Source organism: Lissotriton vulgaris, chromosome 4_1, assembly GCF_964263255.1.
Source record: "Lissotriton vulgaris chromosome 4_1, aLisVul1.2, whole genome shotgun sequence".
In the NCBI taxonomy this organism is placed as follows: Eukaryota; Metazoa; Chordata; class Amphibia; order Caudata; family Salamandridae; genus Lissotriton; species Lissotriton vulgaris.
The window spans coordinates 761,048,694-761,069,408 of NC_141691.1; the positions used below are offsets into that span (position 1 = coordinate 761,048,694).

Here is a 20,715-nt window from a genome sequence, read left to right on the forward strand (position 1 = left end):
CACTGATTTGCCATTTCATTTCTGCGAGCTGGTACACCAGATTTTTAATGCTTCTTCAACGAATGGCCTTGCACATTTTTTTAAACTAGTAAGCAGTGGCCTCGTGACTACTTTTGAAAAAGTTTTTGGTATCATTCCCACGTTTTTCCACACTATTTTTTCGAGTTTGTTTGGTGGAATACCTGTTTTGCTGGCTGTGGCCGCAGGCTTTCTGTTGGTGTTTTTCTTCATAAAACATGGATGCCCATCCTGCGCAAGACGACGTTCAACGCCTCCTGACCCTGTGTCGTAATCGGATGCTCAATTACTATGGAACATTGCCGCTTGCAGCATTAAGCACGGCCTATAGATTGTCATTTCGGTTCACCGACTTCACGTGTGTCCAACCTGTGTTTCACTGCCTGAGCTGCGAGTTCGATTGGGCCATTGATTTATGCCTATGCTTGAAGACTGCTCCTGACGTCGATTTTGATCAGCTAATGCGTCCCGTTGTGGCTCACGAGCTGCTCTGTTCTGGCGAGAGAGTTATGGCCTTGGCAGCGATAAATGGAGTTCTGGGCCAATGGGAGATCTCTGCAGCGGCGAATGCCTTTCTGACACACAGCGATCTGGTGAACCCACCGAGTTGTCCTCTGACGTTGCAGGAGGATCCGATGCTGGAGGAACACGTATGTTCTTTCCCATTGCTAAATTGGATGGCTGAACTATTTTCGGATGATGGCAGTGATTTCATACTGGAGGCTGTTGCGACTTTCTTTGCATATACTTTCCAATAGTGAGATGCCTAGAAGGAATGCTTTGGTGTGAAATATAACTTTCCCCTCACTGAATTGGAGGGATGGACTATGTTCAGCTGATGGAGAGTTCACTCACGTGATGTCGCTGGAGATAACGTCTAGATGGCGCATTGACTTTGGATATCGGATAAGTGCCTTGCTTTTTTCTCTTACAAACAATTGAAAGGATGCGACTTGGTCATGCATCTCATTATTTTTGGACCTGGCGGAAGACTTTTGGTTCAAGACTTTTGCTATTTTTTAGATTTGAGGCCACTGTAGGCATTCATACATATTCATACATACATATTCATTCATACATATTTTTAGCTTATTTTAGCTCAAGATTATTGAATTTTGCTTTCAATTTTTGTATCTGATTTAGTATTGCCTTTTCCCTTATGATTGGCGGTGCTCGGACCAATGGGGGGGTGTCATATGGATACTTCATTACATATATTGCGTTAAGTTAGCATGAGTGTATTACATGTTTAAACAGCCGTTTTGCCTTCAGGCTTCAGTTTTGCACACGACACGTACTTGTTGTTGTAGCTTTCACCCTAGAAGCGGTGAGGTGTTTTATTTGAGAATAATATGTTATTCCTATGCTATCAGCTTTGCCTCGTACACTTGGTACAACTGTCTGCACACTGAGAGCTGCACACTCTAAGATTAACCTAACACAAGGTTGCTGGGAAGTCTGATCCTCGCACCACATTAGACATTAGACATAACACAAATAATGTTGATGCCAACATTTTGGGCTCTACGCGGGTTTAAGATAGAGTTACACGGAATGAACGTAGACACTTGGTGCTGCGCATGGAGAGAGCTGGTAGCTGTTGATGTGAACTGCTCCTACTGACATTGAGAGGTATGGGGCCGCCCTGCTAAAGCCCGAATGAGACCTTCTTAGATATAAAATAATATACTAGATAGGGTGCGCGAAATATAGGTGATATCGATTCTATAGGTTTTGCATTATAACATGCTAGCACCTTTTGCTTACTATGGATTAGTGACTAAGCTGCTAACTCTGATTTTTATAATCTGCATTTTGGTATTATACAAGATACTGCGTTTGAGAACTTTGCATTGAATAATAAATATTTCAAACTTGCATGTGTGTTCTTTGACTCCCAGTTTTGGTTTGAAATGATTATATAACGAAAGAGTGTTCATGTGTTCCACGACTCCTGAGGTATTCTAAAGATCATGTTCTGGTTTGTCTAAGACATGGTTCATTCCATAATGATCCATGAGACACTGTAGCTAGCTAGGTAAGGAGATTCCTGACACTGAGATGAGTTTTGGATCATCCTAACTCACTAAGGTTCTAGATCTCTATGCACAGTTCTGTGGGAGAACGGAAACCCTGCTACAATACCACTCTTCCGTATTAAATGAAACTGTATTCACTGTCGCTTTGGGAACATTGCCTAACTTGATGCAAATAAATGCCTCCATTTTAGTTGCGATTGTGCAACAAATAAAACCGAAAAAGGCCAGTTTTTTGTATCATACAATATTGTATCCAACTTCGCGAACTTGGTATTGTCATTTTTGGTTCAAACATTCGTTTCCATCTTAAATGTCTTTCGGTAATAAGTGTTAATATATATGTGCCATTCTGTCCACATTGAATGTTCATATATATATGTACACTATCTATAATGTAGTAAAGAAAACGTCAAGAGTTATTATCTTATAATCTTTAGTATTATATTTTTAACCTATTTTAGGTAGCTGGCAGTCGGAAAAGCTACAAATCAAAACACGATCATAAAGTTCCTCTTTCCAGAACTCTTTCTATTTAAAAAAAATGTAACCCCTATATTCAGATAATAAGTCTGGTGGTCTATTCATTTTTTTGTTGATTTTAATATTAAGGAGGTCTTATATACTTGTTTCTTTCATTAGACACTGTCACATCGCCACTATAAGAATATGAGTTACTGGATTAAAAGTAGAAACCTGTATAATTAGGAAAAAACCTTCGACACATCTGAAGTTACTTGGATGAAGACAAATATTTAAAATCAAGATATTATTTATTGTAAGTTCTTAATCATACTTTACACGAAATTTATAGTATAATATTTTAACCTGTTTATGCTCAGAACACTTTACTTATCCCTTTTCTAGTCATCTGTCTTAAAAGAGGGAATTCTGAAAGACTCAGAAAGTTTGTAAGTATGGAGGCATTTGCTGTAGGCTGACACTATAAGATCAGGTTTCCTGATAAATTTCTGACTTTTATAATAAAACATCATCTATTATATGAAAATATTATGCCTTCTGCATCTTTCATTTCATGGTGGTCCATATTGAAAATGAGCAATGAAATAAAAATGTGGTGAATATATTTTGTTTTATCGTAATTCTATGATGGCTTGTCATATAAAGAGAGGTTAGAATGGTTTGTTATAAATGTTGATAAATTCTAAAATGTATATTGTAATGAGAATGTATTTGTAACTTAATGTTTGAATGGTTATAGGATATCTTGTTTATATTATTTTTTATTTGTAGGTAGTACGTGGCTTCTCCTGAAGAAGGCGCTGGTCGCCGAAACGCGAGTCATGAATTGTGCCACTTATTAATTTTAATTAATTTCCCAATTTAACTGTTTCTGTATAAATTTGTGACTGATATTTCTTTGTTGGAGTACATTGATAGACTGTTACAGAGGAATATATTTTTGTGTATATAATATGTACTTTATTTCTTTTTTTAAATGAAAATATTAATAAACAACAGAACGTGAATTATACCCGTTTCCTTCCTCTCTGTGGATTTTCTATATGACAAGCTAATTGTAATTGCCTAGGTTGTTACTTTTCATATGCTGTTTGTCCCTGACCTAGGAATTATTAGAATTTGTTTATTCAGGGGGTCCTTGATACATATACTAATGGCTGGAGGAGTCGCCTCAAAGGGGAGGGAGTAGCCCCTTTGGACGATTTGCAGCACCCACATGTCCGACATGATGCTACGCGATCTGCTGTGGGAAGGAAGGAGTAAAGGGTAATAAAATTATCCTGGCGCTTTGAGGCGAGTCGAGGTCTTCCTGCGACTCGCCTCAAAGCGCCAGGATAACTTTCTTACCCTTTACTCCTTCCTTCCCACAGCGGATCGCGTATCACACCGACCGCATCAACGGACAGTCTTCCCTTAAAACGGTGAGAACACCCCCACTTATAATCTTCACCGAGGCCGCTAAATAACCCTCACTGATGTTATTTTTGACATTAACTCTTTTCAGCGGATCGATTATTATATCGAACGCAGAACTAAATCTCCTAGACGGGGCACCCACACGGGGCTTGCCTCGAACCTCAAACCATCTCGCCATTATCGAATATCGGATTTTGGTAAGTTGCGGCTACATATGCGGTTTGCACTCCCTAATCCACTCAGTTCAATTCAATAACTATTGCCTTCTCCTCTCAGCTACCTGGATCCAGCTATCAGGATCCAGCCGCCAATCACTTGACCCCCCGGAGCCAAATCACGCGCAACTCGGATCATTCCAGCGCCGAGGGTACGCTTCCTTCGCATACCCAAACCACTAGATGGTCCATAACCACTCCCTAGCCACTTAATATCGACACCAGTCCAACCCTCGCATAGTGGCTAAATACACACTGTGCCATTTTCTCACTTTCACAAAAATGGCTACCTTTCACAATGATATGCACTCTCCTAGCTTAGTGACAACTCAAATACTCTTGCCAGGCTAGTCACTAACTAAACAGTACCAAGACCATCCCTGCCATTTTGGATGCGCCAAACCTAACACCAGTTGGCACTTTCTTTTCACTGCACTGCGATTCCGAATATGTTAAATGTAGAGTGTGACTCAGTTGACTTCGATTTTTCTACCACAGAATAGCGACTTAAAATATTTGCTTTTCTGTTTCTCCTGTTTTCCTTACAGGCAATTTTTTCTTGTTACACCAGGCAACAACTAAGTCCTGATGATGATCCCATTATTTTGAATGCGGGATCGAAACGCCGTCGACTTTGCTCAGTAGACATACAGTTGATTTAGGAATATTTGTATATGTATGTACTACTCTGGGGAATACTGCCGATTTGAATTTTAAGCAGTATCCGACTTTGCTCAAACTTTCTCTTTGCCTGACGTAAACTGCCCTCTCCTCTGCACCCTCTCTCACAACCTTCTTCTATCTCTCAGTACGGCACAGGCTTGTGCCCTACTTCAAACGCTAAATGTTTGTTGTCTGATTGTAACTTATATTTTGAATAATTATTCCAAATAAATTCTTTGCCCGGCTGGGTATAAGAAAAGTACATATAGTGTCCGATTGTGGTCTATATGACATTGCGTTGAAATATTGTTCTAGGCTTAGGACCTTTGTTTTCTGAAAATAATTGATACCCATGGTCCTGAGCCATTTAGTGGGTCCCCTTGTTTTTTGACAATGCAGTATAAGGGTGGCATTCTAAACATAAGGCATTTGGACCACACCTTCAAGCAGATATTGCTATATTAGGGACACATTCACTTTCTCTCCACCAATACCGTTCCTGAGGAATCTCTGGACTCATTAATGGCTTTCAACATAATGCCTAAGAAGTAGCAAAAGGTGGTGACTAGGCCAGTAGGTCCACTGTAATCAATTACCATATTTTACTTTCTCCATGTAATATCAGTAGATTTTGTGTAATTGTATGCAGCAGTTACTGGTGTTTCTAGACTTCCACTCACGGTCCCTAGGCCTTACATTACATTTCCAACTGCATACAGTAAACCACATTGGCCCCACACTTTCTTCATTTTGAGCAGTGGTTGGGAAAATAGAGTTCACTGGGGACCTGCAAAAGCATGGAGATTCACCAAACACCTTTCAGTGATGACTGTGATGATGCTTTTTTTAACTCTCATTATGGTGGCCGAAGCACGGGCAGAGGAAGAGGTCCCGTCATGCCCAGACCCACCTGGACCCTGCTGCTTTCTTTGCTCCAGTCCTTGGAGCCTGATCTTCTGTCTGTCCTTTAGGGTCCTGTTGGAAAACTGCTGGCAGATCTTGCAAGCCTCAGGGACGTGAGAAGAAGGGAGACACAGGATACACACCCTGTGTGGATCGGATTTTGCCTTCTTCCTGGCACACTCAGGACATTTATCAAATAAGGCAGGCATATTTGACAAAAGAGCGGCCAAAAACACCAGAAAACTCCAGCAAAGTGAAGAAGCAAAAGTACGTCGAGTGAACACACTCGAACACTTTAAAAGTGCCAAAAATTACACAAAACACCCAAAAAGGAAGAGCTCAATGCTCCAGGGTTCTGCTAGCAGGAGCCGTAAAATAGAACTGAAAGTAAAAGGAGAGGGCTGTGCATGCTGGAATACAGAGGGTCTCTAGAGAGTTCCTTAACCCCTTCGCTGCTCATGACGAGCTCAGCTCGTCATGCAGTACACTGGTCGTGTGCTCATGACGAGCTGAGCTCGTCATGAACCATGGAATATAACAACTTCCAGCACAGGAGAGGAATCAGCTTAGCAGTCATGTGGTTAAAGGCACGGTATCCATTTTCCAGACACATAATGGCAGCCTATGGAGGCTCGTCTGTCCATCCCTTCCTCTCTATCATTTCAAGGACTTGGTGAGGGGAGGAGAGTTTCTCCAGGGGGGAAACTTGACAGATTGTGTTAAATGTGTTGGTAATATCCTTGGCATTTCTAGTTGAAGTACTAGACAGTGTAGCCTTGTAGGTACAGGCCGCATTATTGTCTTTAATTTTCTCTTAAGTGTCTATGTAGGACTGCAATGAAGACATCTGAAGAGATTATTTTTGATTGCTCCGGGGTCCACGCACATGGGCGGGACTATTCACTAGATTATGACTATACACAGAAATCCCCTACTACAGAATTAAGGTTATGTTCTCACCATGTTTCACATAATGCTTGAATAGTACAGTTGTATATTTTAAAACAGTACTACTGCTTTATATAAATGAAATGGATTACTATACGGTATTTTGCATGAAGATGTTTCTCCTTTTTTTAAGCATAGATCATGGTTTACGCAGTGAAACATTTATTAGTAGAAGGTTAAACTGTACTCGATGTCCATGGGAACGGAGGTTCATGAATATGGAGCTACATACGGATGATGTCTGCAACAAACCTTGTGATGAAACTTTGCAAGTTGCATGTTATTTTGTGGGAAAGGAAGGGCTGGACTTGTTCTCAGAGAAATGCTTGTGTTTGATTGGATCCGAGGAGGAGCGGCACACAACACACTTTCCAACAATATTTTATATTAGTGAGTGTTCCCAATTAGTTTTTCTGCTTTTTGGCAAAATGCTTCTCTGCACACTTTTTCCCAGACCCTTAGCAACTGTGGGTACCTCCGCTGTTGTTCATCCTTTGCCTCACTATTTGATGCTCGATTTGACTGATTGCTATTGCAAATGTGTGCCGATTTACTCGAAATACAGATTAGGCTTTCTGGGGAGTTCAGCTGCCTTGATCTGACTCTTGGGCTTTATGTTCTCATATCTCACTCTTTTGCTTCTGAATACTAACTCTTCGTGTGTTCTACTGACCTAAAATTCTGATCTTAATCTTTATAATTTGATTTGATTTTGATATTTATATAGCGCAACAATCACCCGAGGGCATCAAGGCACAAGAGAAAGACGGCAGATAACACATCGACCAGAAGAGTCATGGAGGAGTTTTAGCTCACTGTATGCCTGAGAACAGCCAGGTGTTAAGGACTTTTCTAAACTGAAGCAGAAGCGGAATAGGGAACATTTCCTTTATGGAACACGCTTCATGCATTATTTGATGATTTGTTCTAACCATTCTTTGTGATGAGACTTTTGTAAAATTAGTTGATTTTATTGACTAATCTGAATAAAAAGAATAAAAAGATACTTACTAATCAATTTATGAGAAACAAAGGTTTTAAAATTATTTTAAACTCATCACTTAAACTGTTAATGCAATTTGACTTGCGATGATGTAATGGATCCGGCTTCAAAATACAGCGGCAAAGGTCCGTCTCCTGAGGCGATTGTGAAGAAGCGGTAATAGGAGAAAGGCTAAATCATTTATTTAAATTTTCCCCTGATCCACACTATCACTTTCAATGCTGCCACACTTCTACCCTGCTTGCAGAATACAGCTAGATGGCTCCTAGTGCCTACTTGACTTCAATTTTATCTCACCACAAAGTCTATAGACTATTAGAGAACCTGGGAATAGTTTCAGCCACCCTAAGCATAAAGCAAACAGCAAGTCAAGTATTTTAAATAATGAGGCAGATATTCAGACATTATTCCTCTTACAGATCCTTACATTCCAGGGGCCATCATCCAGTCATGCAATCCTAAGCAGGAGTCATTTATGCTGCTCTCCTTGCACAAGACGTGCTACATCTAGTTGTTTCACCATAGTGAGACAGCAGAATCAGGCCTACCAACAATCCTGGATGTTCATCTTCTCTTAGCATGCGCTTCAGCATCACTGCATACCAATGTCAGAGGGCTGATTGCTGGTGCAGCACACAGGACAATGCTATTTATCTCCTCAAGCCCAGCACCACTCTGGTTATTGGGTGCCTCTTCTCTCCTGTGGTCCTGAAAGCGTATGAAGTTTTTTTTCTTTTTTGTTTTTTACTTTTGAAGTTTAGTTTATCTGCATAAGTTAATTAAAACCATTGCATACCAATAAAATGACCAAGACAGATACTTAAATCTACAATTGCATTTAAAAGCCAAGTACTCAGGGATCCTTTTAAAGGTTTAGTTTGAAACAATACATTTGATTCTAGCCTTAAAATTGCTTGTAGGTGGTATTGCACCGTCTCATCACCCGTGAACACATCCCCCGTTGGAGACCCGTCGACAATCTGTTACTAGTCTCTGCCCCTTTACCCACAAGCACTTGGCTATAAGTCCCTTTAACTGTTAAAATGTGTGTGCTTTGTGCAGTTTGTGCTATGTACAGTAGAAAGGTCTGTAGCTAGCGTGTATAGATGATTAAAGGAGCAGCACATTGTAATGCATAGCAATAGGGAAAAGTACTAGTGCCATTTAAAGTCTCAAAGGGCGTACGTAAATGAAATGCAATTGAGGGGTCCACTTGCTGATGTTCTTAGCTCTGGAATGGGCACCCATCTTGTGCAGTTGCTCTAGGCTCCTGCCGTGAGCTCGCTTTTATGATACTGAATGACCTAAGATGGTCAATGCTGTTGAGAGGTTTGTTTATCTCCCTGTATCTTTGTAGTAAAGTCCGATATCAGTTTCTGGGATTTGTAGGGGCATTGAGAGGATCCAGGATCAGGATGAGGATGAAGAGCATCACTACGTCTTTGTACAAATCTTCCACAACGGGCAAGGTGGAGGCATGTGTGTGTGAAAAGCCTTTAGCCAAAGCCTCTAAGCAAGTGCCTGCTCCATTTCTCAGTAATAGTTCCCTGAGTAAAGTTTTTTTTCACGTGCTATGGTGGGGCAGCAGCACAGAAGGTGCAACCATGATTCCCATTTGTAGTTGCATGATCTACAGCTCCTCCGTTTTCCTGGTTAGCCCAGGCTCGGTTGAAGTCGGGTATTTGTAAAGCCAGCATTCACATGCACATGATATCTCTTCGAGTTTTGCAGTAAAGGTAGGCACAAATATAAGGCTGGGGTTTGGATACCAGATACGAAGAGTTTAACGAGGCCAAGATGGAGGTTGATTTTAATGAAGCCTGATCTTGCTGAAATGAAGCCAGTTGCACTTGTCTGTTTATGGCCTTTTTCTAAGTTGTGTAGGAAATGGAGGTTAGTGCTAGTGTTGATGGATTTATCTCTGTGGTTGCTGGAGCTCACTTAAGCTGCTTGTTACATGGGGAGCCAGTTTTATTCAAAAATATATCTAAGACAGGCCTTTAGGAAATTTTCCAGAGCCTTTCAGATACAGATGTAATATTTAAGAAAATCAGCCTCGGTGTTAAGAGCTTGCTTTACCAGCCCAAATTCCAGTCTGAGTAGGTATTTAGGTAATTTGAAGTCTTTTTTGTAGCCCACACACTGAGCCTGCTCCAGAATTTCAGAGAAGGCTCCAGGAAAAGCTTGGTGCCCATATTTGCGCATTGGGAGGAGGGATGCTTGAATGACTTTCTTTATTCCTTCTGCAGATGGGCAGTTTAGGTTGTTATTAAGCCTAATTAAGCCATAAGTGATTGCAGTTGATTTCTTTTTCAGAGCATTTTTAAGAGCGGATGGTTGAGCGTAATACATGAACCACACCCCCAGATATTTATATTTGGGGGCCGATGTGTTGGTTTTGGGGCCCATAGTGCATGAGATTTGTTTGTTATTTTTATAAAGGCCGACTACAAGTGATTTCGTCTTGTGTGGATTGATGGTAAGAGAATTTGTGATGCTGTATTCCGATCATTGCTCGTTGGATCCCCACTTTGGTGTGGTCCATTATGACTACATTGTCTGTGTTTTGAGAAATGTGAAGGGGTCTGTGGCCTGGATGGGCTGGAGCAAGGCAACTGGGGGTGAGGCTTTTCCCAAGTCAGCTGTGTATAGATTGAAAAGAAGGGGTGCCAGCTCGCAGCCTTGTTTCAAACCCCCAGTGGTCTGTTGCGATCTACCCAGTTCACACGCAACTGTCTCCAATCCCTTAATGTCCACTGGGCTAAGCTGCAACACCATCTCCCTTCTTAGCCATCATGTAACAGGGCAGGAAGGAGTCACTATACCTGCTTCAGGTACAGCTACTCACTCGCACAGGGCACCATCGAGGACACAAGCATTTACCTATTTTCAGCGAAAGACACAAGACACCCCCTTCACCAATGCCAATGTCTCCGATTAAATACAAATTCTGTGGATTTGGATCACTTTTATTGATTGAGGGTATTTACAAATTTAGGGTGGGGGTTTATGTAAGATACATTCCCAATTTGCATGAGCAGCTCATGAAGGAAGAGATTCATATTAACTCCATTTCACACTATCATTGCATCGCGTTGTCACATTATAAAGCATAACAAGACCAAACTTTTAGTAGTCTTGATTAAAGAAAATGACCTGGTGATCATGGTTTGAAAGGTGGGCTTAAAAGAATGGATGCATTAATTTGTTTTGGAAACTTGTACGGTGTGTGATTTGCTTTCCGTCAGATTTCGTTTCTCATTGGAATGTATTACGGGGATGGTATAATATGAAAGCATGTTTGACCAGCTGCAAGGCTTTCCTTAGCAATATGCCAATTAAATGTTACTCTAGAGGAGGAGTGTGGCTGTGGAGGAGTGTGGCTCAATTCTTAGAGCGGCAGACCTTGATGCAGAACGCTGGCCAGGGACCAGGGTTCAATTCCCGCCTCGGCGGGTTTCGGGCTTAAATTTCTCTGACCGGATATTCTCGCCTCAGTGCCGATTCTAAGCTTGGGTCCCACGCTGCAACTCTGGGCAATAGCTTGCTTAGTCTCCACGAAGGCCCCCGATGCACAAGGGATGCCTGGTTTCACCATGGGATGCCCAGGAGTGGACACCCCACAAGGAAAAGCCAGGAGGGGTTCCCTTGTGGTAGGAGTACAAGCGCCGGGATGCCTCCGGGTCACTGTTCGCGCTATACAAATACGCCACATTTACATTTACATCTAGGTTGCAAGCAGACATTGATGCTAAGGATGGATTAGATCCTCTAGACCCAATCCTGTGAACATCATTCCTTCGGTGTTCTACCTTATAAAAACTCCACCCTCATGCACATTGGTGGGTGATACTGAAAGGATAGACTACAGTCCAAAGAAAGCTGGCAGTTGTTTCAAAGATCTTTAATATAAGATCTATAGAGTTGATTAAGATAGAAAACAGTGAGCCATGACAGGCAGCAGCCTGGGGTATTAGCAATATAGGATAACATTTGTTCTCAGGAAATAATTTCACTAAATAGATGGCACAGAACAAAATCATCCTCCATATACAACACCTCTGGAGATGAGAGTGTGTTGCCTTAATGCACTGCTTCTCCAGAGTCAGAAATCTAGGAGGCAAGTGGAAGTGCATTAGGCCTAGACTACAGAACACTAAGAGGTCTGCAGAAAGCAGAGGGAGCACGTACACACACAGTATTGCCTGCTTTCTATAACAAAGGCTTAATATCCCCTTATACTCCAGAAACCTTATACTTTGTGGTACTGTCTCCTGATTTCAGTTTTAGATGGCTAACCACCCTTCTAAGCTCAGGCAGGTAAGTAGGATGAAGTTTGGCCCCCTTTCTGCCCAGCATGTTTTCTTCTAAGGTTGACTCAAACTGTTAGATTGACTGCTCCATGGCTGATATACAGAGGTTGTTTAAGACAAGTGGGATAAATTGAACCCTGAAGAGCCAACTACCTTGAACCATATAGTTAATGTGCCAACATAAGGACTGCCCCACCTGCAGTAAAATGCTAATACAGTAACACTGTGTAACTGATGCAATTTATGGTTTAACACGTTTCCATCTGGTGTTAACAAGGCATCAGAGTGCAGTAATTTCATGGTCTGATCCTCCTTAGGGTGGAGAAGCGTGGCTTGGGTGGAGAAGCGTGGCTCAGTGGTTAGAGGCGGCAGACCCGGAAGCTGAGATCGACCGTGGACCAGAGTTCGATTCCCCGCCTCGGCGGGTCTCGGGCTCAAAAAAATTCCACGGACTCGACAATTCTCGCTCTGGTGCCTACTCAACTCACGGGGTCACACTCTGCGACTCTGGGCAATAGCTTGCTTAATCTCCACTACGGCCCCTCGCGGCGGGATGCCTGGCTTTCACCTTGTGGACACCCTGCCGTGGTTTCTCACAGGGGAATACCAGGACGGGTTCCCTAAGCAAGCGCCGGGACGCTTACGGGCAGCTGTGCGCTTTACAAGTCCAGCACATTTACATTTAAAATGGTGCCTCCAAAAAAACTCAGTAACGGGTCAAATTTCTTCTTAATAAATCAAGAAACACTTCTTGTGAGGAAGAGCACCATTTTGAAAAGTGCCATTTTAGCATATTAACATGAAGGTATAATGAGGGTTAACTAAGAATTAAGCATTGAAAGAAAAGTTCTCAATTAGCCACGTCAGATCCATTTTGCTAGTCCAGCCTATTCACTTTGGCACTACTGGAATTTCTTACCTTTTTCAAGCCAGTGGAATTGTCGTTGATGTCATCGGGAAGCATTACAATCATGCTCAGCTCTTCATCTTCATAAGGCAGCTCAATGATCCTGGTCTGTTGTTTTCTGATATAAGTCATAGGATATATTCCCTTCCTAAACATCATTTGGACTGGCTTGGTTTCATTCTGGAGATTAAAAAAAGACATGTTTAGTTCCATTTCTTTACCAGATAATCTGTCCATACTCTCTACCTCAGAGGTGGGTGCATGCCGTCTCTCTACATGTATTAGGAAACTCTTGGGGCCTTGCTGTCATAGTCAAGGAAAAATATACATGCACAGTGGGAGTTATGGCTGCGCTTAGATTACTGGTTTCCAGACATGGCCTAAGTTTTAGCTGTGGCATCAGCACTAAACAACCTATTTCATCCGGTTCACATTGCAGCTCTTCAATTTCTTTATCTCTATAAACTGTAATCGCATTTGTAAAGAGTTCTACAGAAATGTGATGAAATGTAAACAGAGGACATTTACATAGAGGACTTTTCAGCAATGCCAGAGGTGGCTTCTTCTAAACCGAGACAAGTAATGTAACTACCCCAAAATGATAATCTTTTGGACCCTCGCAGACCAGATTTGCCAACAGAAAACAATATAGCACCACCAAATTGTACAGGTTCATGTCTAAGACTGCTTCATTCCCAGTCTTGCAGCAGGAGCACACCTAGATTGAGAGGCAGTGAAAGCACTTGGAAGCAGAGGGGCTAGGTGCTGTAAGAGCATCAGTGGAGTGCGGTTTATTGGCATTACACCCATACCTGCCTCCTCACATGGTGTCACTGTGTGACACGATCAGCTACTATCACACAGTCTCTCTCAGTGAGGATCCGATATCACATGGTGGCAGGGAAAACGAGCTGAAAACCACCATAAATAGTGCATTTCCAGCTTGTTTTCTGAGGCTTTGAACTGCCGACGTCCATTTAGCGGTGTGAAAACACCCCAGGACATCAGCACGAGCCTCAGCAAGCTTTAGTTTTTTTTGTAAGGAGGGGGCTTGGGGCGGGGTTCAAATTGCCTCATAGGTACCTCTCAGCACAAGGCCCCACCCCTTTCAAGGTCCCACCCTCCTCCTCACACCAGTGCTCGTCACTGGTGACCTACTTGGAGGACTTATCGCACAACGGTGAAAATGTCTGCCCTGCTGAAGAAAAACACGAAATGGAGGATGAAAACCATAGGGGCAGATGTATATCTCAGTCTTTGTTTCGTGGACTTTTTGGACTACTGCCATACCTGCCAACTTAAAGAACAATCTCACATTCTTGGGAAGAGGGTGGGGTCTCGTGCTAAGTACCACCTACGAGGCACTTTCAAACCCCACTCTGCCGCAAAGATCAACTTTCCAAAATAAAAGCTTGCTGAGGCTGATGTTGATGTGCTTGGCCTAGGGTGTTCTCACCCCAATAGACATCACAGTTCGAAGGCTAAGAAAATGAGCAGGAAACCCACTATTTACAGTGGTTCCCAGCTGTTTTCCCTACCACTTGTGATATCAGCTCCTCACCGGGAGACCATGTGAAGGGAGTCGCTATCGTGTGCCACACAGTGGGGCCGTATGAGTTAGCAGGTATGCACTACACAGACACCCAGGAAAGACATTTGCGCTTCATTCAGGTTGTATTCACGATGAAGGTGACTGGCAGCAGTTCCAACAAGCTAATAAAGTAAACAAACAACGGCCATCAAAACAGGTATCCTTAAAACAGCTGTGCACAGTGTCCGACGGCACAAGTTGATGGTTAACCAAAAAACCTTCGAGGGCCCAGTCAGGTGAGAAGCACTTCAGGTGACAGCTGAAAACTGGATGTTTTTCTGGAATAAGAAGGGACATGCGCCCTTCGCAACGCCTTTGTGCGAGTTTCCCGACTTAATGAGTGAGGACACGCTGCAACTACCAACACTGTTGTTCACTGGTGGCGTGGCACTCGGATGAACGTGGATGGCGAATTGAGAGCATAGTTGCCAACTATATTGGACCAAAATAGGTACGATGTTCTGTATTTAGTCAAATTGCTAATTAGCATAATGACGACATCACCGGAAATTATATCACATGATTATTTTCACTGTAATATTGGTGTAAATTATAACTCGACACTCAGGAAGGAGCTGTCCTAGCCAGACATATGAAGCAGAGGGCAGTCACTGATAAAAATTGTTCTGGCTCACAGCAGTTTCAACAAGATTAAGCAAAGCTGAAAGGTGTGGGGGACCTTGTAATGGTTATCGCAAGCATGACACAAATATAGGAAAATCTGCCATTTCCTTAACATGTCGGACATGTACGCAATTACAATTTTACATTTAAAAATAAACAATTGTAATAAAATGGTATGGGTGCTTCCTAGCAGGCCGGTGTACTTAGAAATACGTACTAAGATTATTTTCAGTTTCATATACTGAAATAATGCAAATAAAGAAAACATTTCTACCGGACTGTGTGTGCAGGAGGCAAAGCCCTTTGAAATATAAGTGAGGCTGCGTACAGCTCCTCCCAGTCATCTTGCCAGAAAGGCCATTCGGTCATTTAGGTTACTGTCTGGAAGCAACACACAAAACCCCAACAGCGGTGCATTTTACTGCCTCGTGACCGAGGACACTTGCAGAAGGCACAAATGGTTAGGACATAAAAACACAAACTTTCTAAAAGTGAAATTTTCAGAATTGGGACTTAAAATCAGACTATATCACCAAAGAGGATTTTAAATTACAAATTTGCGTGCAAAAGTATATTGCTACGTACTCCCAATCTAAATTTATCACTTATTAAATGTAACGAGGTAACTCAGTGTTGTTCAATGGAAGAGATAGCCATTGCATCCGTGAAAAAAGAATTTAGGAGATTTTCCCTGCCAGGACATGTATAACTGAAGCACACATATCCTACTTATTAAATACAATACACCATGCCCTATGTGTGGTTAGAGTCTACCTTAGGGGTGAATATACGTTCTAAAAATGAAGGTTTAGGCCTGGCAAAAGGTTTATTTTGTTAGGTTGAAATACAAGTTTAAAACTATACTACAGGCTGCAGTGACAAGCCTGAGGCATGTTTAATAGGCTACTTTAGTGGGTGGCACAATGACTGTTGCGGGTCCACTAGTAGCATTTAACCTACAGGTAATCGGTACATATAGGACCATTTACCTTGGATTTACAACTTTACTGAATGTACAAATTAGGTGTATGCCGAATGACCATGTTAATAGGAGAGAGCACAAGCTCTTTTGACCTGGTTAGCAGTGGTTAAGTGAACAGATTTTTAAAGCCAAAAAGAAAAGTCAGCAAAACAGGAGTAGTGAAGGCAAAATGTTAGAGGAGTACCACACTAGGAATTTCAGGTCTAACACCAAGGACTGCCAGCACCAGTATTTTGCATTGGGCACCTCCATAAGACAAGAACTACTTTCACTATGCCAAGGTATACGGAAGACTATCAAGCATAATACCCCTTTCTCACTCACGCTCATTTAGTCTTACTAACTTGTAATCTTTCATTCACTGTCACTTACTTTTGCACTCAATCTTATGCTCACTCCCTAATTCTCACTCACATATTCTCACTAATTAAAAGTCACTGTGACTCAATCACACTTTCTCACTCAAATTTGCACTTAATCTTACTCTCACTACCTCTCACTCTCACTACCACTTTTTCTCACTCTCACACATATTGATTCGCACAATCTCTAACACTCCAGCACATTAACTAATTCTCACAAAAAGGCACTCTTACTCTCATCTCACCCATTCTCTCTCATACTTACTGGCACTCAATCTCTCACATTATTACTCACTATTTGTCACCAACTCTCACTATTACTCAACGCGCATGCTTACACATACATTCATATACACACACACTCTCTCTCTCATACATAAACACACTCTCACAAGCAAACCTGTGCACATCAAACATTTGAAAGCATTGTTTTTACTTACTTCTACTGCCAGAAAAGGTCCCATTACAGCTAATTGTGTTATATTTTTATTACACTAATAGTGAATATGTTATTCACTATTAGTGTAATAAAAATAATGGATGATAACTGGAGATTGGAGTCCCAACTGACACTCATATGCACAAGATGCCTGTGTTCCTGGCACTCAGTTCGCTACCTTGGTCGCTCCCGAAATGATCTCCATCATGAATAGACAAGAGGGTCATCCAATTAGGAGTAATGGGATGAGCCAAACTCCATTCTATGTATTGTACTGTAAACAATAGGTCTTTCATGCCATAAAGCAGAAGTTTCTATAGAAAGCTGAAGCGGTTTGTAGGCAAGTACTACAATGGGATCTGTTGAAAACAGTAAAAAACTGGATGGGTTCTGTAGAAAGCTGAAACTGACTGTAGGAGAAACCTACATTTCGGCCCTTTCACATTACCAAATTTACAAGTTATTCATTTTAATTTCAATTTTATTTTGCATTCGCTCCTCTGGTCTCTATATACAATAGGATGCAAAGGGCCACCAGTTTAGTTCAGCTAAAAATATGAAGAGTGAATGAAGGGATGGAGGGCGAGGATGAGATGGTCAAGGCGATGGTTGAGCTAGCATGATCATGGGTTTCTTTCTTAGACCCAAATTAAGAGTTGCCTGTTAAATTGATTATTATTTTCCCCACTCCACAATTAAAATTAGTTGGAGTCCTGATACTTCTTATGGTGAAGAATGTATAAGGAGTACAATTTTTTAGGGAATAACATGATTAAATAGAGGTTTACTCCCAGATTACCCCATGAATTCCCCTAGTCGTTCACATGGAGATTGCCTACATTTGTAAGTTGTAATCTATGCAAGAAAGACACATAGTTCTAATTCTGACAAGCCTGGTAAGTATGGTTACTAGACCCATTGGAATTTCCATGCCACTTGTCAGGAGGGCCAAAGTTGTATGCCAATCTCATAGTATTCAATTAGCATTTTGAGTGAATTCAGCTTTCTAAGGATTCAGATATCATATCACTTCTTTCATGAAAGACGCCACTGACTCCATCTTGAAGTTAGAATCTACTTAAAAATATACAAACTCATTTATTTGGTGGGATTTCTCATTACAAAGGCACCTGATCACTTTAAGATATTGGTACATCAGGAGGGAAGGGGTCAAAACAAGTTCACCTACTGATAAAACATAGATGTGGAAGACCCAGGCAATGAGCAGGCAAGTATAGTAAATTGGATTATTATTTGGCGAGGGTGGCTACCCGCCTCAAGGAACAATCACAACCAGGGTGAACCCTTAAAGTCACTAAATAAAAAGCTTAACCACCTGGTAGCTACACCACAGAGCAGACAGGCGTAACATAGGCTGATGAGTAAAGTATGTATGTAGTATCAAAAAAGCAATAAAGTCAAATTACACGTGTAGCTGGTGTTACAGAGGCCTTGTAGGTCTTCTGCTTAGTATACCTCTTAACAAATGTGTGACTAAAGAGGGTACCACTTCCAAAACAGACCATGAAGCTTCAGTTATACAACCAAACTAGAAACGGTCTGCCCTCAATGATAAACATTAAAGGCTCACATGGAGTCCAATGATTTTAAATTCACAACATTGAGCTCACCACAAAACACGGTCAGACCAAATGATTAATCCGACCACAAGTAGAAAAATACGAACTTTTTATTTTCTTTTGTGCATAATTTCGTAGTGCATAAGCAATTAAATAACAATAAAAATGGTAACAAATCACATTTATCACAACTTCATATAGGCCCCACATCACCCTCTCATCATTCATCCAGCATCCTCACATCACTTCTCTTACAAATCCTCACACATTCAAGCAGCTAATTACACATAAAGCAGTTCATACACCATCCTCATCAACAATTCCCAGAGTGATACACTGAAGGGACCCTGAAGTGTCTTCTCAGCAAGGATTAACCCAGCAGCCAATCTGTGATTCACAGATAGGCTGCTGGGTTAATTTTTGTGTTCTGCCCCACTCCCCCAATGCGAAAGCCCTGACGAAGGTGCGGCCATAAGATCGGGCCAGGCACCAAAACGTGCGTTGGCATTGTTACATTGGGTCCTGTTATTACAATCTTGAGTCTCCGGCTCCTTGCTGAGAAGACACTTCAGGGTCCCTTTAGTGTATCACTCTGGGAATTGTTGACGAGGATGGTGTATGAACTGCTTTATGTGTAATTAGCTGCTTGAATGTGTGAGGATTTGTAAGAGAAGTGATGTGAGGATGCTGGATGAATGATGAGAAGGTGATGTGGGGCCTATATGAAGTTTTGATAAATGTTGTGTTACCATTTTTATTGTTATTTAATTGCTTATGCACTACGAAATTATACACAAACTACACAAAATAAAATAAAAAATGTGTATTTTTCTACTTGTGGTCTGATTAATCATGTGGTCTGACCGTGTTTTGTGGTGAGCTCAATGTTGCGAATTTAAAATCATTGGACTCCATGTGAGCCTTTAATATTTATCATTGAGGGCAGACCGTTTCTAGTTTGGTTGTATAATTATTTTCCCTGCTGTCTGCCCTGCATCCTTTCCAGAGGGCCCCCTTTTCCATTGGTTTCATAAAGCTTCATTTCCCAGAAATTAGGAAACCACAACCTGCATACTTGTTAAGGTAGGAATTCCCTTTAAGACAACTGTGCACTTCGCACTTCCTCTAATATGGGTAAGAAGTAGAGACACGGATCCCACTTGCCCTGACAAATGACCCTGGCCGAGATCACCAGAAACAGGTTGGCCTAATATGGATGAATTGGTCATCATACCTATCATCCCTTTCTATTTTTAGCCAAGACTAAGATATCGACTAATAAAGGTATACTCCTGGGTCTACTTGAAGGTATATTGTTATTTGTTCTACATTCCTTCCTGTCCAGTGTACTTTTATTAAGAACTCCTTCCTACTGAAGTTGAATCTGCCCTGGTTCTATCATCTTTCCATGGTGAGATGAGGTTGCCACGAATGGTGCATGCCAAAAAAATCAGCGGGTGAGGCTTCCTCATTCAATCTAGTTGGCACTCTGAGGTTGAGTATATCCCTTTTGTGATCGCCTTAAGGGCCATCACTTACCATAGATTTGCAGGGTGCATAGTTAGGCATTACAGTGATGAATTCTTTTCGTGGTTTTTCTAACGTCCAATTGCAAAACAAAACAAATCCCAAACTGAATTAGAAAAATAGGTTACAATGTAATAATCAAAATGACAAAAGTCAAATAAGGGGAAACGAGATATGCATTTTAAGTTTTAAAGTGGGAGTAGAGCCAATAAGCACAAAGTGTCAATGAGAATGTTTATGGTAGACCAGAACCTAGGTGCAAATTGAGGCTAGCAACCATTCAGCCGGGACGGATACACCAACCAGGTTCATCTCAGTGAAATATTTGACTATGGGTCTTAGCCCTTCAACTCCCAATCCACCTTAATAGTACACTTCTAAAGCCATCCAGAAACTCATGGGAAGGCACTTAGAGACTCCCATAGTGCCAGGAGAGGTCTACAGGAGGTTCCAGTCTCCATGCAGTTGCTACTCATCAGCAGGCAGTTGCAGAAAAGGCCTCTTATAGCTTGTTGCATCCCTGTAGCTTGAACAGGAGGTCAACATTACGACTCTTGGAGTCCATTTCTTTGTCCCAAGTACAAGAGGGAGCATGTCCAGTTGTTCAGGCTTCCCTCAGGTCAGCAAGTAGGTCCAGTCCTCTTCTGTTCTTCCTCCAGTATTGGAAGTGGATGTCTGGAGATGCCACATTTATGTCAGACACTA

At 41.7% G+C, this 20,715-nt stretch overlaps 1 protein-coding gene across 1 annotated transcript in view; it reads right to left on the bottom strand.

The window, feature by feature from the left end:
* The window catches only part of LOC147722547 (serpin B6-like), a 482,090-nt gene that overhangs the window by 158,486 nt on the left and 302,889 nt on the right, over positions 1 to 20,715 (bottom strand). Inside the window, exon 9 of the mRNA XM_086965072.1 lies at positions 12,918 to 13,085. Coding sequence (XP_086821198.1) covers positions 12,918 to 13,085 — 168 coding nt within the window. The remainder of the gene's footprint in view (positions 1 to 12,917; positions 13,086 to 20,715) is intronic.